At 45.9% G+C, this 26528-nt stretch overlaps 2 protein-coding genes across 2 annotated transcripts in view; both read left to right on the top strand.

The window, feature by feature from the left end:
* Positions 1-369: 369 nt before the first annotated feature.
* Positions 370-19176, top strand: LOC130490437 (uncharacterized short-chain type dehydrogenase/reductase y4vI-like). The gene is given in 18 exon segments (XM_056864265.1): positions 370-463; positions 890-934; positions 1835-1935; positions 2806-2872; positions 3955-4043; positions 4424-4528; positions 4793-4860; positions 6093-6195; positions 6708-6870; positions 9840-9950; positions 11131-11175; positions 12225-12325; positions 14035-14101; positions 15712-15800; positions 16499-16603; positions 17932-17999; positions 18385-18481; positions 18979-19176. Coding segments are annotated over 18 exon segments (1710 nt in total). The 5' UTR covers positions 370-375.
* A 6710-nt stretch (positions 19177-25886) lies between these two features.
* Positions 25887-26528, top strand: part of LOC130490436 (uncharacterized) — a 161728-nt gene continuing 161086 nt past the window's right edge. Inside the window, exon 1 of the mRNA XM_056864264.1 lies at positions 25887-25975. Coding sequence (XP_056720242.1) covers positions 25888-25975 — 88 coding nt within the window. The 5' untranslated portion in view covers position 25887. The remainder of the gene's footprint in view (positions 25976-26528) is intronic.

Here is a 26528-nt window from a genome sequence, read left to right as displayed (position 1 = left end):
AATTAGCTGAGCAACGTGAAAGGAAAAGCTTAGCGGAAAGATCCTGAATAGGAATCCAGTGGGTGTTGATTTCCTCATAGCTCCTGCCTCTTCAGCTCAGGCCCTTCAGGAATAAAGCTGTCACTTGGAGAAAGCACAGAAGCTTCTAGAAAGCTTCCCCAGCCTTCTTTTCTCAGTTCAGCAGTGCCCAGCCCCCATGCTCCACAATCTACCAAGGAGCGAGTGAGCAAACCAGCCACATATTTAGTTTTATTATTCAGATTTAGCTTCCCCAACACGCAAATTAAGCAGGTGCATTGCTCCACCCAACAGCCTATATCTACAAAGCTCCTCATGGATTTCAGTTATTGAGCGACACAGAGGGGAACAGCTGATATGGCGACTTCGCTGCGTTACCCGGGCAAGGTGGCGATCGTGACCGGGGGCACCAAAGGCCTTGGTCTGGCCATCGTCAGAGAATTTGGTAAGAATGTAAAGAACTGGGGGGTGGAGAAGAGGGCAATTTCTGCCAACGGGTGCTGGGGCCAAGCCTGCCAGGAAAACTAGGAAACCTCGCTCCCAAATTCTAGTCTGGGGCGGAGGGAAATAGGAAGGGAGGGGAATGTGCTGTTTATACACAGAGGCCCTTTTGTGTGCCCTGAAAACACAGAAAGGGTTCCCGTAGTACTATCGTCCAGCAGAAGGTCTTGTGAACTAGTGGTTTTTCATTAGCCTTTGACGTGCCACAAGACTCTCCCTTGTGTTATCAAAAGTAATGGGACCTAACTGGTGGGCGGGAAGGCAGTAAGTGAATCTTTTAGACCCGTAACTAAATCTAATGATATACATTTCGGTGAGTGAGCCAAGCCTCTGATTTTGTCTTGTGTTCCTTTCTCTCTTCCCTCTCCAGTTCGCCAAGGAGCCAAGGTAGTCTTCTGTTGAAAACCATCTGAAGGTGAGTTTCAAGCACTTCTTCACTGCCTCCGCCCCCATGACAGGGTCCCCTTGTTAATTTCAATTAAACGTATATGCCATCTCTACAGAGATCCTTCCTGAAGCAGCTTTCAAAGTTCACCTTAATAAAATCATAACACAGTATGTTAACTAAAACAACAACTAAAAACTCACCCATTAAAAGCCCAGCCCGAGGCTTACAAAAAAAAAAATTAGTAGAAGGGTTGCCAGCTCCGGGTTGGGGAATACCTGAAGATTTTGGGGGTGGAGCCTGAGGAAGGCAGGGTTTGGGGAGGGGAGGGACTTCCATGCCATAGAGTCCAATTGCAAAAGCAAGCATTTTCTCCAGGGGAGCTGATCTCTTTTGCTTGGAGATCAGTTGTAAAGCGGGAGATCTCCAGCCACCAACTGGAGGTTGGAAACCCTATGAAGTACTCTAAAATGATTTTCATAAAACAGGCCTCAGGCTAGAAGCCAACTGTAAAAGCGATTTTAAAAGAACGACTCCTTAATTAAAAAGCTAAAGAGGCAGACGATAGAAAGCAGGATCATCAAATCTTTTCTGGCTGAATGTGTTCTCAATACTCACTGGTCATCTTCCCCTGTTCCAGCGGGCAACGCTAGAGAGGACCTTCCTCCCCAGGGAGTTTGTTTTCCAATTTGACCCAGAGTGGATTGGTTTATTTGGTAGCCCTTTTTTAGTCTGCCTTCCTCCAAATTGGGAAAACAACCAAGAGAGGGGAGGAATAGTCTTTAGTGCATTTAGGAAAGGTGCTTGTGTGTATTTAGAGCTTGGGCACACCTGGAGAGGAAGATGGAGGGATGAGCCAAAAGCCGCACAGAAAAGGTGGGGTTAGAAGGTTTGTTCTGCTGGCAACTGTTCTCTTCTACCACTTTGCAGCGGAAAGGGGACGAGCCATTGAGAGGGACCTGCAGGATTCTGGGTGCCCAGGGGAAGCTTGCTTCCAGGTCTGTGATGTCCTCAAGGAGGCTGACATTAAGGTAGGCTAAAACTGGGTGGGGCTTCCTTGGGAGTAGTTCTTCAGCATCACTTTACCCATCTCTGAAACTATTGTCCACATTATAATTCTCAGGTGTCTAAATGCTTGTGACCCAGTTCTTCTGGGCCTTTCCTCTTGATTTATGCTCCTCTTTCCTATACTCAGAAAGTCTTTGTCCCCTGCGGAGGGACTCATCTCTCCTGTCCTTAAGTTCTTCCACGTGGTTCCACTTCATTTTTTCATCAATGTTAAGCTTCTAGTCCTCGCTGTCATCATAGCATGCATTTCACGTGGCTGGTGCGAGACATTTCTGGAGTCTGACTATGGGCAGGGCTCAGGAGCTGAGTGTGAATGTTGCCTCCTTGACTCTGGGCTAAGTCAGGTTGGAGGGTGTGGCCGAGTGCCTCTGAAGCAGCAATGACACTGACGTGATTTTGAGTAAAGAGAGCTTTATTTGTGGAGCCATCAAACTGGATAGGAAAGAGATAACCCTTGTTGCGTTACTAGGTGAGAAAGGGATAATTCTAAACTGTTCTAGGAGGAAAGCCTAAAAATAGCATTCTGCAGACAGACAAGGAAGAGTCCCTTTAGAAAGAAGGTAATCCCCCAACTGTCCTGTCTAGCTAAAGCTTGTACTCCCTCCCCAAGCAGGATCTGGCCTTGTGCCCCACCCCACATATCTACCCTCTTCTTTGGTTTCTCTTCTCCTCTCTTCCTTCAGGCTTGTTTTTTTACCCAGCCTCCTCTGTCTTGCTGGAAGAGGTGCCCACCAGGGTTCTCATGGTGACTTGTAGCTCTGGAACTGCAGGGCTCTCGAGTGTGTTGTTATCCTTGCCTTGCCTTAGATCTCTTTTCATCCCTGTTCCTGCAGAGGTTGATTCAGGTAACTCTCCAACGTTACGGATGCCTGGACTGCCTGGTGAACAATGTTGGAGATGGTGAGTGGTTTTCAACCTGTTGGGGTCTGGGAAGAATTATTGGGATGTAAATGTCGGGGTGCGAGTGGTTTCCCCCCAAAAATAATGGACTTGTTCAATAATGGGTTCGAAGAATGATAACTTTGCAAGTGCCTCTTTACAAAGAAACTGAACAAATTCCAGTATCCTAATAGTACAGCATATATATGTGAAGCTCTTAGGACTCCCTTCCCTGAATCCATGTATCTGTCACACTAACTCTTTCTACAGGAAGGACTTCTTCACTTAAAGATTAAGTGTGGACTTTGCTGTTCCAGGATGTAGTGATGGCCTCTAGCTGAACTGGAGGCTTAGATGGATTCATGGGAGGATGTCTCCATCAATGCCAGTTAGCTATGATGGTGAAATGAATCCTTCCTATCCAGAGGCCATAACCCTCTGAGGTAGGGTTGCCAGGTCCCTCTTTGCCTCCAGCGGGAGGTTCTTGGGATGGATTCTGAGGAGGGTGGGGTTTTGGAAAGGGGAGGGACTTCAATGCCATAGAGTCCAAAAGCCAAAGCGGCCATTTTCTCCAGGTGAACTGATCTCTATCGCCTGGAGATCAGTTGTAATAGCAGGAGATCTCCAGCTAGTACCTGGAGGTTGGCAACCCTAGTTTCAACTCTGGGCTGGGAAATTCTTGGAGACTTGGGATGCTGACTTAAGAGGAAGCTTGGGGAAGGGAAGGACCTGAGTGAGTTATACGGCCATAAACCCACCCTCCAAAGCTGCCATTTTCTCCAGGGGAACTGATTTCTGTAGCCTGGTAGGTAAGCCCAGGGCTGTAACGGGGAGTGGCTTTGGCCTTCTGGAGCATGTGGTCTTACGCAGTGTTACACAGTCTGCTGGACTAGTGGTCGGATCCAGTCGGGCTACACTTGCATCCATATGATCTGATTAAGTTTGACTTTTGGTATTACTCAACTGAGTATTACTTTAAAACAATAAAACAAATATGAAATCCACCAGCATATTGTGGGGGGTAATTGTGGATCTGTTTTCTTGCTTTTTGTGGATCGTGCCTCTGTGAAACCCACTTCCATTTGACAACCTCTTCCAAACAGCTTACAATGAAACAATCGATGACATGACTGCCCAGGACTTCCGCTACATCCTGGAACTCAACGTAGTGAGCGTTTTGCTAGCATCCAAGGTGGGTGTTTCTAAAGGAGTTCCCCCTTTCCCTGAGGGCAGCTGTATTCATCCAGAGTTGAAATTCAAGTAGAAAAAACCTGGAATGGTATACAATTCAGACGAGCAATGCTTTACCTTTGTCAGTTCTTTGCTGCCCAAATCAGAATGATGGGGGAGGTCCCTGGCTCCACAGCTGATTCTCTGATTTGCACACTACGGGTTCATCCCTGCCATATCCAGTGGCAAGAATTCCTGCTAGCCATGCTGGGAAGGGACTTTGCCAACTGGCAACTCTAAACTAGGTGCATTAATGTAATGCTCTAACTTCATCATACTGCAGCTTCATAAGTTTCTGTTTTGAGATCAGGCGCTGTGTTTCTCTTTGTGTTTTATGTACAGTATGCGCTGCCCTACTTACGGGAAACGAGAGGAAACATCGTCAACATAGCCGGTATTGATGGTGTCTTTGGGATGAAGGATACTTTGTCGGCCAGTGCAAGCAAGGTAATCCTGAGTAGACAACTGAAATGCACTGTACATTGGTCTCCCCTGTATGGTGCCCTCACCTAGGGTTGCTAACATGCCTTGTGAGAAATGGCTTGTCCCTTAATAGAAGCTTAATAGCAACTTGGGTTGTAGGCAGTATTTAAGTTCGTATAATAAAAACCCTTCCCTTAGGGCACATCAGACTGTAGTCAAAGGCATAAAAGGAAGCCAAGCTGATTCTGGTCAGTTGCCCACCCCGCTTGTTGTGCATTTCTCTTGCATGGTGCTGTTATTGCGATGACCAAAGCTCTGGCCATAGATGAGAGCAAATACAGAGTACGAGTCAACAGGTAAGAGTGATTATTATCCATACAAAACCCTCGATCCACACTGCCCTTGGCAGAACACGTTCAGGGAAGAAAGACAGCCCCCCCATACCCCAACTCCAGGAGTTTATAGGCAAGGTTTTTGTTTTTTGCTAAAACAAATAAAAAGATAGCAAAGGGAGAAATATAAGGAATGCTAACAGGTAATTGACATTGTAAGTGTGTAATATCCAGACAACTGGGATGGGTTAACGTTTCTGGAGAAAGGATAAGTGGTACAAAGTTCTCATATTTTTCCCATTTCAAATATTGTTGGAATAGATTAGGAACAAAACATGGTAACGTCTAGAATTTCAGCTTAAGAAAGGAACCCCATTATTTTTAATTCCATTGGACTAATCTGCTTTTCCTTTAGTCTGTGCATAGGCAGGGTCTTGAAGTATAAACGTTTCTGTCAGCATATGGGATATCACCAAAGCATCAAAGCCACTGCACCGAAAGATAGGGAAGGTGGGGGGGAGGTGTCTACATACTAGGGGGCGTCCCCCAAGCGTACAGAAAAGTACAGCTTTGTAAATTAACTGGAAGAAAAATTAAATACTATAAAGAGAACTGAGTCTGCACCAGGAAGCTCGAATTGTAAAGAACAGCCTGGAACTATCTGGATTCTTTTTGTATAACAAAGGATTCAAGTTTTTTCTACTGCTTTTTCTTGTGCCGTAAACAAATGATTTACTAATTCCCATGGACTGAGATTGCAGAGGCTGCATTCCATGTTGAAATGAGCAAGCAGGAGAGTAGGGTGACACAGTATATATTAGAAAAGGGCAAGAGTCCAGTAGCACCTTAAAGACTAACAAAAATATTTTCTGGCAGGGTATGAGCTTTTGTGAGCCACAGCTCACTTCTTCAGATACAGCTAGAATGTGAATCCATCTGTCTTTTTTTTCACATTCTAGCTGTATCTGAAGAAGTGAGCTGTGGCTCACGAAAGCTCATACCCTACCAGAAAATATTTTTGTTAGTCTTTAAGGTGCTACTGGACTCTTGCCCTTTTCTACTACTGCAGACAGACTAACACGGCTACCCAGTTTATATTGTGTGTTAAATTGTAAGGTCATCACGAAAGTTGATATCTTTCTATAACTTTCTATAACTTTCCTATAAGACAGATTCGTTCATTTGATGACACATTTCGTCATGTTTCATGATACCCCTGACCGTTTTTTGTAATGCCCCATCCTTTTGAATTCTAGCGTTTCACCAGGTAACATCTGGACTTCTTTGTGGGTCAGGCTTGCAAATCAGTCACCGAATCCAGAGGCCCGAATCCAGGAAGGCAAAAGTTATCAGGCAAGTGTGTTGTGGGGAAACAGGGATGGTACTTCAGTTAACTGGCTCTAACTAAGGTTGCCATCCTCAAGGTGCGACCTGAAGTTCTCCCAAAATGACAACTATTCTCCAGGCTGCAGAGAGATCAGTGCTCAGGAAAAAACCCCAGAAGGTCTGCAGGGTAGCGGGAGCAGAAGCCCTAGAGAGGCTACAGAGGATGGATGCTCTTGGGCTTCCTTATCTCCTATGGAAGAAACATCCCCACTGAGCTCCCTCCCCTCCCTAAACCTTGCCCTCCCCAGGTGATGCCTCTAGATCTCCCAAGCTGGAATTGGCAGCCCTACTTTTATCACATCTAAGATGGTAAGAACAAGATGGGCTGTGAATAGAGAAATTGGAAGTTAGAATTCTCCACCCAGGAAACCTGAATTCTTCTGCTAATATGTTGTGCCCCACCAGGGTTCAGTTTCTGAGGCTTCATGATACATGTGTTGAGTACAGAATTCTACATTCATCTCTCTTTTCTTGCACACTTTTAGCTAATGGGACGTATGGGGACCCCAGAAGAAATTGCTTTGGCTGTCCTGTTCCTTGCCGCTGATGGAACTTTCTGCACTGGTTTCGACCTTTTGGTCAGTGGTGGAGCTGAAGTGGGCTTTGGGGTGAAGAACGAGGTGGATCTTGAGCCTGGCCTGTGTCCAAGCGGGTGTTCGCAGGGCTATTCAGGACAGCAATAGGGCTGCAAGGAAGGGTGGGGATAAGAGCTAAGTGAACAGCTGTCATTGATTTAAAGTCATCCTTCCAAGAAGAAGAGCTCCACAAAGATGGCCTCTTTACCATCTTCACCTGACCCAGACTCTGATATTATATGCAGGAACCTGGAATTGCCCTTCTCTAATTAGGCTTCAGTTTGTCATATGGATGTGCCCTAAGACATTGAGATCGTGAAATGGTTGAACTTCATTAAATGCTTCCTGTTGATGTTTTCTGTTTAATTCCCCTTGACCAACAACTGTGCCTGTTCTTATCCCAAATCCCATCATCCAATAAAGAAACGCTTCAAAGAAAACAGATGTCATAAATATGTTGCTGCTGTTTGACTTTGTGTGTGTGTAAAGTGCCGTCAAGTCGCAGCCGACTTATGGCGACCCCTTTTTGGGGTTTTCATGGCAAGAGATTAACAGAGGTGGTTTGCCAGTGCCTTCCTCTGCACAGCAACCCTGGTATTCCTTGGTGGTTTCCCATCCAAATACTAACCAGGGCTGACCCTGCTTAGCTTCTGAGATCTGACGAGATCAGGCTAGCCTGGGCCATCCAGGTCAGGGCGCTGTTTGACTTTAATACATGAAAAAGAGTGTGCATCAGGACCAGCCCTACCTAGCTGAGCTGGCTCTATTGCCCTCTCCTAGGGTTGCCAACCTCCAGGTAGTAGCTGGAGATCTCCCGCTATCACAACTGATCTCCAGCCGATAGAGATCAGTTCTCCTGGAGAAAATGGCCACGTTGGCAATTGGACTCTATGGCATTGAAGTCCCTCCCCTCCCCAAACCCTGCCCTCATCAAACTCAACCCCCAAAATATCCAGGTATTTCCCAACCTGGAGCTGGCAACTCTATCCTCTCCTCTGCCTTCCTTTCCCTGCACCTGCAAGCTCTCTGGATTAGTTTGCTTCTCCTCCTTCATCCTCTTTCAGTTTGTTTACAGGGCAAATGGTGCTTGCTTGCTGGTGAAGGAGAAGCCATTTTGCACGTTCTCCAAAAGCAGAGCTCCTGACTGGAGGGGTGGGGGAAGTACATACCCACTCATCCTGGGACACCACCCAGCAGTTCAACTGTTGAATCAAGGCTGAAGAAGTCATGCAAGTTTTTCACATCCCACCATCAAAATAAGCTATAAAATGTGTCGCAGCACAAAAGGAAAAAAGCACCTACCCACGAAGAATGAAAAATGTATGAAAAGTCTATTAAGAAAACCTATACGATTACCTAGAAGAAACATACGCACAGGATTACTCCCAATAAAACATGAATGAGAAAATTATAATGGAACAGAAAGATATCATTGAAACCTGCTGTTGGAGGAGAAATGGCAGACAGGCATTGTGTGAATTTAGGAGACAAAAGAACAGGGACTTGCCCCTTGGAGAAAAAGCCTATAAGATGACCAGGAGTAAGAACTTAATAGCATATTACAGATGCTATTCCAGGCCTTACAAAATTCTCCCCTTCTCCATTTCACCCTCACAACAATGAACTTGCGAGGTAGGCTAGCCTAGGGTTGCCAGGTCCCTCTTCGCCAACGGCAGGAGATTTTAGGGGTGGAGCCTGAGGAGGGCAGGGTTTGGGGAGGGGAGGGACTTCAATGCCATAGAGTCCATTGGCCAAAGCGGCCATTTTCTCCAGGTGAACTCAGCTGTGTCGGCAGGAGATCAGTTTTACTAGCAGGAGATCTCCAGCTAGTACCTGGAGATTGGCAACCCTAGGCTAGCCTGAGAGTGTATGACTGTCCCAAAGGTCACCTGGCAAGCTTCCATGTCACAGGCAGAAGATATCGTCCCTCTAGCATGGTTGTTTTGGGTGCTCATCAGGGAGACTCGATTCCCATTACCACGTGCGGAATGGTGTTGTTAGAAAGAATTCATTCGACTGTATTTAAAAGGCAATTTTAAAAAGTAGAGCACACGATTTTGCACACGATTAAAAAAATAAATCAAAATTCAGCACCAAGAAAACTTGTTGATCTGTATATAATAAGAAATTAAGGATGTTTGCAGTGATGATTCTGCATAATGAAGCTTCCTTTGTGCTCCTGATGCTTTCAGATAAGTGCCGGGGAGGCGTGACTTCAAAGGCCCCATCAAGATAGTGCTCCAGTGTTTATTTCTAGTCTCCAGACTTAGCCCTAGAGCAAGTTGTTCACCTGCTGTATAGGAAGAAGTCAGCTGATGGAATACGGAGGGGACTCAATGCACCAGGCACGCAAGCAACAGGGCTTTGGGAAGCAAGATTCGAATCCGGAAGAAATGAAGCTGAATGAAAAGATATGGTGTGGGGGGCCACATTATTTGAGGGGAGTGATTTGAGGAAAGAGAGGATGGGAGGGAAGTAAGGTTGCCAACCTCCAGGTACTAGCTGGAGATCTCCTGCTATTACAACTGATCTTCAGCCGATAAAGACCAGTTCACCTGACGAAAATGGCCACTTTGACAATTGACTCTATGGCGATGAAGTCCCTCCCCTCCCCAAGCCCCACCCTCATCAGGCTCTGCCCCAAAGACCTCCTGCCGATGGCGGAGAGGGACCTGGCAACCCTAGAGGGAAGACCCACAGTAGTGGAAATTAGCTGAGCAACGTGAAAGGAAAAGCTTAGCAGAAAGATCCAGAATAGGAATCCAGAGGGATTCCCAGAGGGAATCATAGCTCCTGCCTCTTCAGCTCTGGCCTTTCGGGAACAACACGGTCATTTGGAGAAAGTGCAGAAGCTTCTGGAAAGCCTCCCCCAGTCTTCTTTGCTCAGCTCAACACCTCCCAGCCCTCATGCGCCACAAGCTTCCAAGTTGCTAGTGAACAAACCAGTCATGTACCGTCCTCCCAACACGCAAATTCAGCCGTTGCTTTGCTCCACCCAAGAGCCTATATCTACAAAGCTCTACGTGGATTTTATTCATTAAGAGACACAGAGGCAAACAGCTGGCATGGCGGCGGGGCTGCGTTACCCGGGCAAGGTGGTGATTGTGACCGGGGGAACCTCGGGCATTGGTCTGGCCACCGTGAGAGAATTTGGTAAGAATGGAAAGAACTGGGGATGGAGGAGAGGGCGATTTCTGTCAACAGGTGCTGGGGCTGAGCTTGCCAGGAAGACTAGGACGTCTTGCTCCCAAATCTCTAATCTGGGGTGGAGAGAAATTGGGAGGGGGGGAAATCTGCTCTTTATATCCTCAGAGGCCCTTTTGTCTGTCCGGAAAACACAAAAAGGACTCACGTAGTAGTACTTTCTGGCCTAAATTCTTGTAGAGTTGAGATTTTTCATTAGTCTTTGTGGTGCCACAAAACTGTTTCCTTGTGTAATCAAAAATAATGGGAAATTATAGCTTTTAATATATATGTGTGTGTGTGTGTGTGTGTGTGTGTGTATGTTTCTCTCTGTCTCTCTCTGTGAAGATAATCTGAAAAAGTGAGTTGTGGCTCACGAAAGCTCATACCCTGCCAGAAAATATTTTTGTTAGCCTTTAAGGTGCTACTGGACTCTTGCTCTTTTCTCTCTCTCTGTGTGTGTGTGTGTGTGTTTGCGAACTGATTCCTTGCATAAGAAAGAGGTTACAAGAACTATCCCTATTAGCTGTGGTTCAAATTCTGGGAAGGGATGAAGTGGGGTTCCTATTTTAATAGCAGGTGAAGCTGCACCTGCTGGATTTCAACCTGTCACAAAGCAATCTGATTTCTGGATGCTCTTTCTGATACTGGGACTCTAAGTGGGTGGCAGGAGGTGTCGGGTGCCCCAATTTCCAGAGAAAGACTGGCAGCTTTTTCTTTTCTTGACAAGCAACAGGGCTTTCGGGAGCAAGATTTGAGCCTAGTAGCACCTTCAAGACCAATAACATTTCCAGGGTGTAAGCATTTGAGAGTCAAAGCCCCTGATGCTAATACCTGGAAATCTTGTTGGACTTTAAGGTGCTATGGGACTCAAATCTTGTTCCTGCTGCAGATCACAGCAGCTTCCCACCTGAAAGTTTCTTCATGGAGGACTGGGGGGTGGGCTTCTGCTGTCATCATTGAAGACAGTTTTGGGGAGAAGATCTGCCTGCAGAAGGTTGCCCCTCCTGAGAGACTGAAAACAACTAAGGGGGCGGGGAAGGCAGTGAGTGAGTCTTTTAAACCAATCAATAAATCTCGTGGTATACATCTCGGTGAGTGAGCCAAGCCTCTGACTTGTGTCTTGTGTTCCTTTCTCTTCCCTCTCCAGTTCACCAAGGAGCCAATGTGGTCTTCTGTTCAAAAGCATCCGGAGGTGAGTCTAGAACAAATTTCTTCACTGCCCCCACCTCCATGACAGGGCCCCCTTGTTTGTTTGAAATAAATGTATATGCCACTTCTACAGAGATCCTTTCTGAGGCATCTTTACAATGTTAAACTTAACAAAATCATAAAGCAGCATGAAGCTGCCTTCTACTGAATCAGACCCTTGGTCCATCAAAGTCAGAATTGTCTGCTCAGACCGGCAGCAGCTCTCCAGGGTCTCAGGCTGAGGTCTTTCCCATCACCTACTTGCCTAGTCCTGTTAACTGGAGATGCCGGGGATTGAACCTGGGACCTTCTGCATGACAAGCAGATGCTCTGCCACTGAGCCACGGCCCCTCCCATCTGGAGCATTACAGAAACAAAACATTTAATAGCCTAAAATGATTGTCATAAAACAGGCCTCAGGTTGGAAGCCAGCTGTAAAAGCAATTTGAAACTTTTTAATTAAAAAAAATCTAGGTAAAAATAAATGTTTCGGCCAGGTGAGGCCCATGGGTAGGGTTGCCAGGTCCCTCTTCACCACCGGCAGGAGGTTTTTAGGGTGGAGCCTGAGGAGGGCAGGGTTTGGGGAGGGGAGGGACTTCAATGCTATAGAGTCCAATTGTCAAAGGCGGCCATTTTCTCCAGGTGACCAGATCTCTATGGGCTGGAGATTAGTTGTAATAGCAGGAGATCTTCTGCTACTACCTGGAGGTTGGCAACCCTACACACGGGGAAAGAAAGGCATTCTATAGGTCAGGTACCACCACTGCAAAAACCCTATCAAAGTTGCATTTCCCATCTTCCGTTTCAAGACTCACAAGAGAATTTAAGTTAAATTCGTCCTTGAGCATGGAATTTAAGTTAAATTCGTCCTTGAGTAGAACGTTGGAAATACACCAAGAGAAAGAGGCAGATGATAGAAAGTAGGACACATCTTTTGGATGAATGTGTTCTGAATACTCATTGGAGGATGTAGGGAGGAGCTAAAGGCCACACAGAAAAGGTAGGTTAGAAGGTGTGTTCTACTGGCAACTGTTCTGTTCTACCACCTTGCAGCGGAAATGGGACGAGCCATTGAGAGGGAGCTGCAGTGTTCTGGGTACCCAGGGGAAGCTTGCTTCCAGGTCTGTGATGTCCGCAAGGAGGCTGACATTAAGGTAGGCTAAAACTGGGTGAAGAGTGGGGCTTCCTTGGGGGTTCTTCTTCAGCATCACTGTACCCATCACTGAAACCATTCTCCATATTCCAGTTCTCAGGTGTCTAAATGGTCGTGACACTGTTCTTCTGGGCCTTTCCTCTTAATTAATATTCCTCTTTCATAAATTCAGAATGTCTTTGTCCCCTGTGGAGTCATGACTCTCTCCTGTCCTTAAGTTCTTGCATGTGGCTCCACTTCATTTCTCCATCAACTTTAAGCTTCTAGTCCTCGCTGTCCTAACACGCCCTTTGCATGGCTGGTGGAAGACATTTCTGGAGTCTTGACTATGGGCAGGGCTCAGAAGCTGAGTGCGAAATTTGCCTCCTTGACTCTGGGCTAAGTCAGGTTGGAGGGGGTGGCCGAGCGCCTGTGCAGCAGTCAGGACACTGAACTGGTTAAGAGAAAAGAAAGCTTTCTTTGTGGAGCCAACAAACTTGCTAGGAAAGAGAAAAGACAATCCTAGTTGCCTTACCAGGTGAGAGACTGTAGCCATTTCTGCATGGGAGGTTTGTGCCTTGGATTTGTTGCTCTCTAGATGCACATTTTTCCCATCTGAATTGTCAAAACTCTGCATGGTGGCTTATTTTTGATTTTTGAGAATTCGGAAGGGGAAAATGTGCATCTAACGGTAAAGGTCCCCTGTGCAAGCACCAGGTCATTCCTGACCCATGGGATGTCGTCACATCCCGATGTTTACTAGGCAGACTTTGTTTGTGGGGTGGTTTGCAGTGCCTTCCCCAGTCATCTTCCCTTTACCCCCAGCAAGCTGGGTGCTCATTTCACTGACCTGGGAAGGATGGAAGGCTGAGTCAACCTTGAGCTGGCTACCTGAAACCAACTTCCGTCGGGATCGAACTCAGGTCAGAGCTTGGACTGCAGTACTGCAGCTTACCACTCTGCACCACGGGGCTCCTAATGTGCATCTAGAGAGTGGCAAATCCAAGGCAAAACCTCTCATGCATAAATGGCCAGAGAGTTCTAGACAGTTCTAGGAGGAAAATCTAGGAAGAGCATTCTGCAGACAGAAAAGGAGAAGCCTGTCTAGCTAGAGCTTGTACTCCCTCCCCAAGCAGGATCTGGTATTGACCCCATACCAACTCCTGGAAGAGATGCTGCCCAGGTAGGGTTGCCAGGTCCCTCTTTGCCACCAGTGGGAGGTTTTTGGGGTGTCCCAGGATGAGGGGATATGTACTTCCCCCACCCCTCCAGTCAGGAGCTCTGCTTTTGGAGAACATACAAAATGGCTTCTCCTTCACCAGCAAGCAAGCACCATTTGCCTTGTAAACAAACTGAAAGAGGATGAAGGAGGAGAAGCAAACTAATCCAGAGAGCTTGCAGGTGCGGGGAAAGGAAGGCAGAGGAGAGGACAGAGTTGCCAGCTCCAGTTTGGGAAATACCTGGATATTTTGGGGGTGGAGCTTGATGAGGGCAGGGTTTGGGGAGGGGAGGGACTTCAATGCCATAGAGTCCAATTGCCAAAGCGGCCATTTTCTTCAGGTGAACTGTTCTCTATCAGCTGGAGATCAGTTGTAATAGTAGGAGATCTCCAGCTAGTACCTGGAGGTTGGCAACCCTATGCCCAGGGCAGTTCTAATGGCGGTTGCTTGCAGCTCAATTCTGTTGTTATCCTTGCCCAGCTTTAGATCTCTTTTCATCCCTCTTCCACAGAGGTTGATTCTGGTAACTCTTGAACGTTACGGATGCCTGGACTGCCTGGTGAACAACGCTGGAGATGGTGAGTGATTTTCTATCTGTTGGGGGTCTGGGAAGAGTCATTGGGATGTATGTGTTGGGGGTGAGTGTTTATTCAAAAGAATGGACTTGCTCAATAACGGGTTCGAAGAACGATAAGTTTGCAAGTGGCTGATTTCAATGAAACTGAAGAAATTACAGTATCCTAATAATACTGGATGGCCCAGGCTAGCCTGATCTTGTCAGATCTCAGAAGCTAAGCAGGGTCGGCCCTGGTTAGTATTTGGATGGGAGATCACCAAGGAATACCAGGGTTGCTGTCCAGAGGAAGGCACTGGCAAACCACCTCTGTTAGTCTCTTGCCATGAAAACCCCAAAAGGGGTCGCCGTACATCGGCTGCAACTTGATGGCACTTTACACACACACACACACAATAATACAACATATATGTAGGAAGCTCTTGGGACTCCCTTCCCTGGCACCACGTGTCACCTACACTAACCCTTTCTACAGGAAGGACTTCTTAAAGATGAATCTGTTGCGGATTAGATAGCGAGCTTCGTTACATGTCAGACAGACAAGGGTTAAATTAATTGTATTGAAGCTGACCAGTTCAAGAAGGTGATGTAACCTACAGTGTGTCAATTAGCTATTGGTCAAGAGGGATCAGTTAAAAACATGTTGTTTGTCACGTAGCCCAAAATCTGCATGTTACAGCTCTTTCTTTGTCTCAGAAGAAAGAGCACAGACACTTATTTTTTGGATCTCAAACAGTGAAGATGGAGCCATGTGTTTTAGAGATGCCTTGTGTTTAAGTTTAGATCCTGCCAGAACTTTTCTGGCACGTATAGGGAACTAGAAAATGTAGTGAGGATTTCTTGTTTTAACCTCAAGTGAACCCTACCCTATTTTATAGTGAGTAAAGTTTGTTTTGCTAAGACAAAAGGACTTTGTCTATTCATTGTGCGTGTGTGCCTTAATTTGACTTTCACCAGCCATGATCATACGATCCAAACCTCTGATAAAAGAATTTTCCCAATAGAATCAGCTTGTGGACTTTGCTGTTCCAGGACGTAGTGACGGCCTCTAGCTGAATTGGAGGCTTGGATGGATTCATGGAGGAGGGATCCATCAACGCCAGTTAGCTATGATGGTGAAATGAAACCTCCGTATTCAGAGCCTGTAACTTTCTGTGGACCAGTGTGAGGGGGCCGTGAAAGCTTGCCAACTCTGGGCTGGGACATTTTTGGAGGTTTGGGGTGGAGACCGAGGAGGGGGCTTGGGTAAGGGAGGGACCTCAGTGAGTTATAAGGCCGTAAAGCCCACCAAAGCTTCCATTTTCTCCAGGGGAACTGATTTCTGTAGTCTGGTTGGCAACCCCAATTGAAGAGGGAGAGGCTTTTCCCCTCTGGCGCATATGGTCTTCCACAGTGTTACATGGTCTTCTGGAGTACTGGTCGGATCCAGTAGGGCTACTCTTACATCCATATGATCGGATTATTATGTTTGACTTTTGGTTTTACTTTAAAACAATAAAGCAAATATGAAATCCACCAGCTTATTGTGAGGGGTGGTTGTGGGTTTGTTCTCTTGCTCTTTGTGGATTGTGCCTCTGGGAACCCCACTTCTATTTGATATCCTCTTCCAAACAGCTTATAAGGAAATGATAGATGACGTGACTGCCCAGGAGTTCCGCAGCCTCATGGAACTCGATGTTGTGAGCGTTTTGTTGGCATCAAAGGTGGGTGTTTCTAGCTTGCAAGGAGTTTCCCTTTTCCAAGAAGTCAGCTGACTTCATCCGGAGTTGAAAGTCTGGAATGGTATACGATTCAGAGGTGCAATGCTTTACCTATGTCTCAGTCCTCTGCCTCCCACAGGTCCCTGGCTCCACAGCTGATGCCCTGCTTTGCACCCTAAGGGTTCAATACTGCCATCTCCAGTGGCAACAATTTCTGCTAGCTGTGCTGGGAAGGGTCTCTGGCAACTGGCAATTCTAAGCTAGCTTGGTGTAGTGGAGTCAGCTTGGTGTAGTGGTTAAGAGCGGTGATTTGGAGCGGGGGAGTCTGATCTGGAGAACCGGGTTTGATTCCCCGCTCCTCCACAGGAGCGGCGGAGGCTAATCTGGTGAACTGGATTTGTTTCTCCACTCCTGCACACGAAGCCAGCTGGGTGACCTTGGGCAAGTTACAGTTCTATTAAGAGCTCTCTCAGCCCCACCTATCTCACAGGGTGTCTGTTGTGGGGAGGGGGAGGGAAGGTGATTGTAAGCCGGTTTGAGTCTCCCTTAAGTGGTAGAGAAAGTCAGCATATAAAAAACAACTCTTCTTCTTCTTCTAAGCAAGGTGCATTAATGTAATGGTCTGACTCCAGCATACGGTGGCTTCATAAGTTTCTCTTTTGAGATCAGGCACCCTGTTTCTGTTTGTATTTTATGTACAGTATGCATTGCCCCACTTACGGGAAACGGGAGGAAACATCATCAACATGGGCAGCATCGAAGGTGTCATTGGGATGAAGGGTTATGTGTCAGCTTCCGCAAGCAAGGTAATCCTGACCCAAGGACAGAAGCAGTTGCCATTTTTTTGACCTCTTATACTCTTCTGCTTTTTAGAGCAGCTTGATTTGGCCAATGAAAGTTTTCAGAGCATGGAGACAGCCATTGAAAGTGTTGGTTATTTCTGAGTTTTGAAAAACTCTACCTGCTGACTCTTGTAAATCAAAATGCTACTAATAGCACAGGAGGAGGCTAGGATGGGGTTTTTCAGTTCAGCTTTCAGTTCTCATACATGAGGCGAAAACCAGTCTGTAACCAGTAAAGGTTTTATGGAACATCGGTTGGCCTTCTTTTCATGAATAGACTGAAAATCTCAGTTAAGCTTCAAGGGTGAAAACATCCTATATTTTTCCTCTTTAGCTGAGAACCCCAAGTAGAGTTGCCACTCCCTAGAGAAAATGAAATGTCCTTTCCCTTTAATAGAGGCTTAGAATCATAGGATCATAGAGTTGGAAGGGACCACTAGAGTCATCTAGTCCAACCCCCTGCACAATGCAGAAAATTCACAACTAATTTCCCCACACACACCCAGTGACCCCTACTCCATGCCCAGAAGATGGCCAAGGTGCCCTCCCTCTCACGATCTGCTTAAGGTCATAGAATCAGCATTGCTGACAGATGGCCATCTAGCCTCTGCTTAAAAACCTCCAGGGAAGGAGACCTCACCACCTGTTCCACTGGGAATGTTCATGGGAATGTTCTTGACAAAATGATGTCATTTCCCTCCATGCCATGAAAAGATGGTTGGCAACCTTAACTTCAAGAGACCAGATTTCTCCTCCTCTGCTCTAACCCGCCCATCAACTCGATTAGATAATTATCTCCTTCCGGTCCTCTTTATTCAGGCTCCAGTTTCCTGGGCTGGGGATCAGACGAGGGTACCCAGGGCTGCACTGGCCTAGCTGAAGAATGGCAGCCCCCCGCCCCACTGTGGTTTCTGTTGCCCAGAGGGAACAGAGCTTTGTGGGAATGGTGATGACTCCGGTTCTGAAGCTCATTGTGGGGGGATGCGAAGGTCTGGCCCACCACCTTCTATCCTGTCTTCACTAGGGCTGCCAAGATCGAGACTAGACTACTGTAATGCGCTGTACGTTGGTCTCCCCTGTATTGGGCCCTCACCTCGGGTTGCCAACAGGCCTTGAGAGAAATGCCTGTCCCTTAATAGAAGCTTAGTAGCAACTTGGATTGTAGGCATTATTTAAGTCCATATCATAAAAACCCTTTGTCTTAATGTGAATCAGACTGTAGTCAAAGGCATAAAAGGAGGCCAAGCAGATTCTAGTCAGTTGCCCACACCACTTGCACATTTCTCTTGCAGGGTGCTGTTATTGCGATGACCAAAGCCCTGGCCATAGATGAGAGCAAATACAGAGTACGAGTCAACTGGTAAGAGTGATTATTATCCATACTAAAAACTCAATGCACACTGCCCGTGGCAGAATATTATCAGGGAAGAAATACAGGTCCTCCATATCCCAATGCCAGAAGCTTACAGGCAAGGGTTTTTTTCTATGCCATATTTTTCTGGGATGCAGAAATGAGTAAGCAGGAGGGTAGTGTGACAAAGTTTATATAGTGGTGTTAAATTGTAAGGTCATCACAAAAGGACATCTTGTAAGGAAATCTTTCTATGAATTGTAAGGACATCTTTCTACGAATAATAAGAAAGACACTTCTTCAACCACATTCATTTGGGGACATATTTCGTCATATTTCTTGATACCCGTGACATTTTTTAAATTCCCAATTTCCCAAACATTTTGAATTCTAGCATCTCACCAGGTAATATCTGGACTCCTTTGTGGGAAAGGGAAGCATATCGGACTCCAAATCCAGAGGCCACAATCCAGGAAGGCAAAAGTTATCAGGCAAGTGTATTGTGGGGAAACAGGGATGATAAGTGGTTCTACCTAAGGTTGCCATCCTCAAGGTGGGACCGGAGGTTCTCCCAAAATGACAACTATTCTCCAGGCTAGAGAGATCAGTGCTCAGGAAAAAACAGAAGCTCTGTGGGGTAAAGGAAACAGAAGCCCTGGAGTGTTTACAGAGAGTGGATGGTCTTGGACTTCTGCATCTCCTCTAGAAGAAGCATCCTCACTGAGCTCCCTCCCCACCCCAAACTTTGCCCTGCTCAGGTTCTGCCTCTAGATCTCCCAAGCTGGAATTAGCAGCCCTACTTCTACCACATCAAAGATGGTACGAACAAGAAGGGCTGTGAATACAAAAAGTGGAGGTTTTTACCCAGGAAACCTCAATTCTACTGCTAATATGTTGTGCCTCACCAGGGTTCAATTTCTGAGGCCTCATGATACATGTGTTGAGTACAGAATTCTACATTTATCTCTCTTCTGTTGCACACTTTTAGCTAATGGGACGTTTGGGGACCCCAGAAGAAGTGGCTTTGGCTGTCCTGTTCCTCGCCGCTGATGGAACTTTCTGCACTGGTTTCAACCTTGTGCTCAGTGGTGGAGCTGAAGTGGGCTTTGGGGTGAAGAACGAGGTGGATCTTGAGCCTGGGCCATGTCCAAGCGGGTATTCACAGGGCTTCCCTGGCCAGCAATAGGGCATCAAGGAGTGGGAGATAAGAATTAAGAGTAAAGCTGTCGTTGATTCAAAATCATCCTTCCAAGAAGAAGAGCTCCACAAAGGTGTTGTTTTAGCAAAAGTGGGAGGGGGGAAGCTGGAGACTCAAGAGTCAGTATGGTGTAGAGGTCTGTGATGGACTAGGACAACTCAGCAATAAAACTTACTGGATGATCTTGGGCCAGTTATGGTTACTCACACGATAATTCCAGCCAGGGATGTTGTGAACCTAAAGAGAGGAGAGCCTTGTGTGACACCTTGAGCCTTTTTTGAGAAAAGGCAGAGTAAAAAGCTTCCCTTGAATACTCACGGGTTCAAATAGGCCACACTGATAAAAAATACATATAGGGTTGCTACTTTTTAATCTGTTCCCTCTAGCCGGTCTCTTTACTATCAGTTTGATCCTCGTCAAATATCAGGAGGAGTTACTCACAGATAGAAGCATTCCCATAATGAAAGATGTCAGCACCATCTTGAATTCAGCATCATCTGGCCCAACTTCTGACATATGCCGGAACATGGAATTTCTCCTCTCTAATTAGGCTTCAACTTGTTTTATGGATGAGCCCTAGGACAGTGAGACCGCAAAATAGTTGAACTTAATTAAATGCTTCCTGTTGATGTATTGTGTTTAATTCCCCTTGACCAACACCTATGCATGTTCTTATCCCAAATCACTTCATCCAATAAAGAAATGATTCAAAGAAAAGAGTTGTGGTCAAAATGTTGTTGCTTGGCTTCCATTTGTGAAAATGAATTTGCATCAGGACCCACCCCCTACTTAGCTGAGGTGGCTCTGTTGCACCCTTTCCTATTTTACAGCTTTCTTTCCCTCCACCTCCAAGTTCTCTGCCTGGATTAGTTTGCTTCTCCCCCTTTCAAATGGTTTCTGGGCAAAGGGTGCTTGCTTGCTGGTGAAGGAGAAGCAGAGTTCCTGACCGGAGTAGTGGGGGCAGTACATATCCCCTCAACCTGTGATACCACCCAGAAATTCAGCTGTTGAACCAAGGTTGAAGATGTCATCCGACTTTTTCAAATGCCAGAACCAAAATCAGCTATAAAAAGTGTCACAGCACAAAAGGGAAAAAAGCATCTACCCACTAACAATGAAAAATGTATGAAAAGTCTATTTAGAAAACCTATAGAAGTACCTGAAAGAAACATATACACCAAGATACAAGAAAATCCAATGATTACTCACAATAAAACATGAATGAGAAAATTACAAAGGAACAGAATGATGTCATCTAGGGTTGTGCATATTGATATACCCGAACCGAAAATAAACCCGAAATTATCTGTTTAGGCAATATCCAGGTTTCGGTTTTACCAAATACCCTGGAGATCTCCCTGAAGCCAAATAGGCAATTACCTTGGACCGAAGGAAAGGGACACCTAATAATTTAATTTCAAAAACAGGAGAAATTGAAGGGGGGAGTTAATTAAAGGTTCGTTCGTGTATTCTCTCCACTAGCAAACCTATTCCTTCATCATATTAGGTAGGAAAACTACACGTTCAAAAGGATTCTCTGGTTCATCTGCGTGTCTTCTGTGCAGTTCCACACGGGACTGCGCAGGCGCAAGCCGGCCGCAGAGAAATTCTTAAAAGCTTCTACAATCTTCAAATCGCTTGGAGCACTCCCCCCCTCATTCTACTGTATATAAAAGGCAATTTAAAAACTAGAGCTCCGTATGCACACAATGAAAAAAAAATCAAAATTCAGCACCAAGAAAACTTGTTTACCTGCATATAATAACAAATTAAGGATATTTGCAGTGATGATTCTGCATGGTGGTGTTTAAATAAACCATAGTGAAGCTTCCTTTGTGCTCATGATGCTTTCTGATAAGTGAGGGGAGGCGTGGTTTCACAGGGAAGTGTCATAAAAATAAACCATTAAAAGTGGTGGGAGAAATCTCTAAAGAAAGTTCTTTTCGTAGAAACCACGCCAACCACCTGAGAACAGAGATCAAGGGCAGTAACCAGGGGGGAAAACCCATCCAGTTTACTTCAATTTAAGACATGTGGCAATAATAGCAATCTAAAATAAATTGATGGGGGTAAAGTGTAGACGACTGGGGAAGGCAATGGCAAACTACACCGTAAAAATAGTGTGCCTAATAAACGTCGTGATGTGACGTCACCCCATGGGTCAGTATGTTACCCAAATTAGGCAGTCGCCATTTTAGCTGAGGGGATTAGGTGTGGAAACAAGAGGTGGATAACTACGATCTGTAATCTATGGGCGAAAACGCATGGTCGCTTTATCCTTCTTTAATCCCTGTTTTAGCCAGGATTGAATGCACATTAGGCGAAACGCATGCGTTCGATCCAGGCTGAATCCTGGCTGAAACAGGGATGAAAGGAGGATAAAGCGACCATGCATTTTTGCCCTATGTATATCAGGATTGATCCTGGGGAAAACTCTCAAGGCGGTTGTTCAATTAAAGGGGTTTTATTAAAAATAATAAAGAATACACCTTTCAAGAAATGAGAAAACACACACACACATACAATTCATTCAAGAACTAAGGAAATAATTATTGGAAATTTGGATGGCCAGCGCTAGGGACGGGTGATATTTATCAGTCCAGAAGTGGAGATGCCCAGAGAAAGCAGTGCTGAGGAGGGAAATGGCCAGCATTTCTGGGAGTGAAAAAGTAACCCTCACACAAGTGGGAGTCTATGCTCGGATCCAGGACACACACACTATGAACAGCCAAAGGACTAGTATTTATATCCCAAAACGAGTCCTGGGGCAGTAGGAGGTAAGCTGCTGGCAGTGAAAACCGGCCAAAAACAAAGAATTGATTATTTTTCCGAGGTCTGAACAAAAATGAGTTTCCCTGGAGACAATGGATGCTTTGGAGGGGAAACACTATGGAATTGTATCCCACTCTCCTTCCCAGCCTCCGTCCCCAAATTTTCAGGAGTTTCCCAACCTGGATCTGGCAAACCTATCCTCATCCCCTGTCGGTGGCCGGGGGGACCTGGCAATACTAGTTGGGGGCCCCTGTTTTCATGTTTCCCTCACAACGACGATCTTGTGAGGTAGGCTAGCTGGAGAGTGTATGACTGGCCCCAAGGTTACCTGGCAAGCTTCCATGGCACACGGTGGGCTTGTCCTCCTACCACTGCTGAGGCATTGCCCATGAACATGGGCAGAAGATATGGTCCCTCTGGCATGGTTTTTTTGGGTGGTCATCAGGGTGAAGCAAGGGAGACTTGATTCTTTCCCCTCGGGTAAAAATAAACCATAAATTGTTTATTATGGTCCTTTGACCAAACATAAAATATTTACAGGAACATTGCCCTACCCAGAGTGGCAGTATAAAACAATACATTTTAATTAAAACACTACAAAAATCTTACCCTCGTTAAAACAACTGGTCAACAATGCAACAAGCAATCACTTAAAAAGTACTACAAGGGAATGGTGCTGTTAGAAAGAATTTGTCGTACTGTATACAAAAGGCAATTTAAAAATTAGAGCTCTTTACGCACGCAATTTAAAATAATCAAAATTTAGCACCAAGAAAACTTGTTTACTTGTATATAATACTTGTTTACTTGTATATAATAACAAATTAAGGATTCGTGGAGTGATGATTCTGCATGTTGGTGTTTAATTAAACCATAATGAAGCCTCCTTTATGCTCCTGACACTTTCTGAGAAATGCTGGGGAAGCGTGACTTCACTGGCCACTTCAAGGTAGAAATCCAGCACATCTTTCTAGGCTCAAGACTTAGCCCTGGAGCAAGCTGTTGGTCTCCATTATTGAAAGAAGTCATTAGATGGAATAAGGAGGAAACTGAATGAGACACACATACAAGAAACAGGGCATTGAGAAGCAAGAGTGGAGCCTAGTAGCACCCAAAAGACCAACAAGATTTCCAGAGCGTAAGAATTTGAGAGGCAAAGTGCCTGATGCTTATATCTGGAAATCTTGTTGGTGTTTAAGGGACTCAAGGCTTGCTCTTCTATGCTCTTCTATGCAGATCACCCACCTGAAACTACTATCTTCATGTAGGAACCAGGGGATGGTGCGGGGCTACTTCTCTCATCATCAGGGACAGTTTTGGGGAGATCTAAGTGGGTTCTTCTTCTGCATCACTGTACCCATCACTAAAACCATTCTCCATATTCTAATTGGTAGTTGTCTAAATGGTCGTCATGCTGTTAAAGACTCGATCTTTTACCCTAGGGTAGAAGTGCGGCCAGGGGATGGTGCTGTTAGGAAAAATTCATTCTACTGCATATAAAAGGCAATTTAAAAATTAGATCACTGTATGCACACAATTAAAAAAAAATCAAAATTCAACACCAAGAAAATTTGTTTACCTATATATAATAAGAAATTATGGACATTTGGAGTGATGATTCTGCATGGTGGTGTTTAATGAAACCATAATGAAGCTTCCTTTGTGCTCCTGATGCTTTCTGGTAAGTGCAGGGGACGCATGACTTCACAGGCCACTTCAAGATAGAGCTCCAGCATCTGTTTCTATTCTTGATACTTAGTCACCCTGGAGCAAGTTGTTGGTCTGCATTATTGAAAGAAGTCAGCTGATGGAATAAGGAGGAGCCTGAATGTGTCACACCTACAAGAAACAGGGCTTTGGGGAGCAAGATCGGAGCCTAGTAGCACCTGAAAGACCAACAAGATTTCCAGGGATAAACATTTAAGAGTCAAAGCTCCTGATGCTTATACTTGGAGATCTTGTTGGTGCTTAAGGGGCTACTGGACCCAGAGCTTGCTCTTTTATGAAGACCACCACAACCACCACATCTTCATGGAGGGCTTGGGGGTGGGGCTTCTGCTCTCATCATCAGAGACAGCTTTGGGGAGAAGAACATTGCCCCTCCTGTAGCTGAAAACAACTTTTCCCCATCAAAGTGTTTCTGGGTTGTTTTTTGAAGGGTTGATGATAGGGTTGCCAACCTCCAGGTAGTAGCTGGAGATCTCCCAATATTACAACTGATCTCCAGCTGATAGAGATCAGTTCCCCTGGAGAAAATGGCTGCTTTGGCAGTTGGACTCTATAGCGTTGAAGTCCCTCCCCTCCCCAAACCACGCCCTCCTCAGTCCTTGCCCCAAACACCTCCAGCTGGTGGTGAAAAGGGACCTGGAAACCATAGTTGATGATATAAATGGGGGAAAAGACAGCAAGTGAATCTTTTAAACCAATAACTAAATATCATATTGTACATCTCGGTGAGTGAGCCAAGCCTCTGAGCTTTGTCTTGTGTTCCTTTCTCCCTTCACCCTCCCCTCCAGTGCAGGTCAGTTTTCAATTCTCATACATGAGGCTAAAACCAATCTGTAACAGGTAAAGGTTTTGTGGAATATCTGTTTGCTTTCTTGTCATGAACAGGCTGAGAAAAGCTCACTTAAACCTTGGAATAATAAGACGCTATTCATTTGGGGACATATTTCGTCTTGTTTCGTGATTAGGGCTGACAATCTCCAGGCTAGAGATCTCCTGCAATTACAACTGATCTCCATCCGATAGAGATCAGTTCTCCTGGAGAAAATGGCCGCTTTGGCAATTGGACTCTATGGTATTGAAGTCCCTCCCCTTCCCTCTAGGAAGCCCTCTTGAAGGGTTGGCTTTCAGGTGGGGAACGGTCTGTGGTCTTTGAACCTGAGCTGCCACATTTCCATGTTTTCTTGTGATCACGCTGATGTTCGCTCCAGTCTTTGCTGACCTAGCACCTAGTAGGAAGCGGCTGAACTCATTCCCTGAACCACTACCACCCCTGCCCACTCGGCATGCATTTCCAACCCCCTGCCTTAGCGTAGATGAACCTGGCTTGTTAATGAACACACGTAGACGAAGCTGGATGAAAATGGCCACGACTTCTATTGGTCACAGCAAGAGGCTTTGGCATAGCATTGGGGCATCATCCTAAGCATCGGCTGACCCATCTGCCAGCCGAAGCACTTCCTGCTGTTCATCTGCTCTCCCCGTCAATGAAGGATTCTGCCGGGGTTGCTGCTGTCCATGGTGCTAGGTAACAATCATTAAGTACCTCCCCAGGCTTTGACCCCCTTCTCCACAACACAAGGCTCCTGCTGTATTTTCACCACACAGGGCCACTTGGGGGAGGGGAGGGGGGGGACAAAATTCCCAGGGCCTTACATCTGTGTCTGGGATGTAAAGACTCCATTCCAACTGGTATCCGACGAAGGCAGCTTTGACTCTCGAAAGATTATCCCCCTAAAAACTCGTTGTTCTCTAAAGAGCTAATGGACTTGAATCTAACTGTTTTCTTGTGGAATCTGGCCCAGCCATGGTCCCTCCAAAACTATTTGGGACAGGAAGTGGTGCACCTCCCTCAAGCATCACGAAGGCTTGGCAAGCAGGAGCAGGAGCCATGGGTATGTGACGGCTCAAGGCTCGGAGTTGGGCTGGCCTCGCCCATCAATTCAGGGATGCACAAACAGGAGGAGGCCTGACTCTTCCGCACCAAATCCCCCACACTGCAAATGGGTTTGGAATGGGATTGGGCCTGCGGGCTTCGCAGATCCCCTTTGATCAATGTAAATCTCCCAGCTGAGGTGTCAGCTCTCCGTATTCTGCATGCGTAGGCGATTAATTAATTGCATTGCTCCACCCCAAGTGCCTATATATTCAAAGCTATATGTGGATTTTAGTCATTAAGAGACACGGAGGCAAACAGCTGGCATGGCAACTTGTCTGCGTTACCCGGGCAAGGTGGTGATTGTGACTGGTGGCACCTCAGGCATTGGTCTGGCCACCGTGAGAGAATTTGGTAAGAATTGAAAGACCTGGGGTGGAGGAGAGGGCAATTTCTGCCAACAGGTGCTGGGGCCGAGTCTGCCAGGAAAAGTAGGGTCTATTATGCATAGCTGTTTCACTCGCCACTTTGGGGTTGTTGTTGGGTTTTTCTGTTGATTACGCATGAGGCTGCCTCGCTCTCTCCCTGCCCTTCCCTGCATTTTGCCTGCATTTTCAGAGACCTGTTTTATCTCAAATTTGAAAACGCAGGCAAAACACGGGGCAAGGCAGGGAGAGAGCGAGGCAACCTCTGACGGTCGGAAACAGCATGCATGATCAACACAAAGACCAGAAGTCGTCAGAAGGGTGACAGTGACTGAAAACACAAAAAGGACTCATGTAGTACTGTCTTCCAGCATCAGGTCTTGTGAACTAGACACTTTTCATTAGCTTTGATGTACCACAAGACTCTACCTTGTACTATTAAAAGTAATACTAAATTATAGCTCTCTCTCTCTCTCTCTCTCTCTCTCTCTGTGTGTGTGTGTGTGTGTGTGTGTGTCTGTGTCTGTGTCTGTGTGTCTGTG

This window comes from Euleptes europaea, chromosome 18 (genome assembly GCF_029931775.1).
Source record: "Euleptes europaea isolate rEulEur1 chromosome 18, rEulEur1.hap1, whole genome shotgun sequence".
Classification (NCBI taxonomy): domain Eukaryota; kingdom Metazoa; phylum Chordata; class Lepidosauria; order Squamata; family Sphaerodactylidae; genus Euleptes; species Euleptes europaea.
This window is presented reverse-complemented; position numbering and strand designations above follow the sequence as displayed.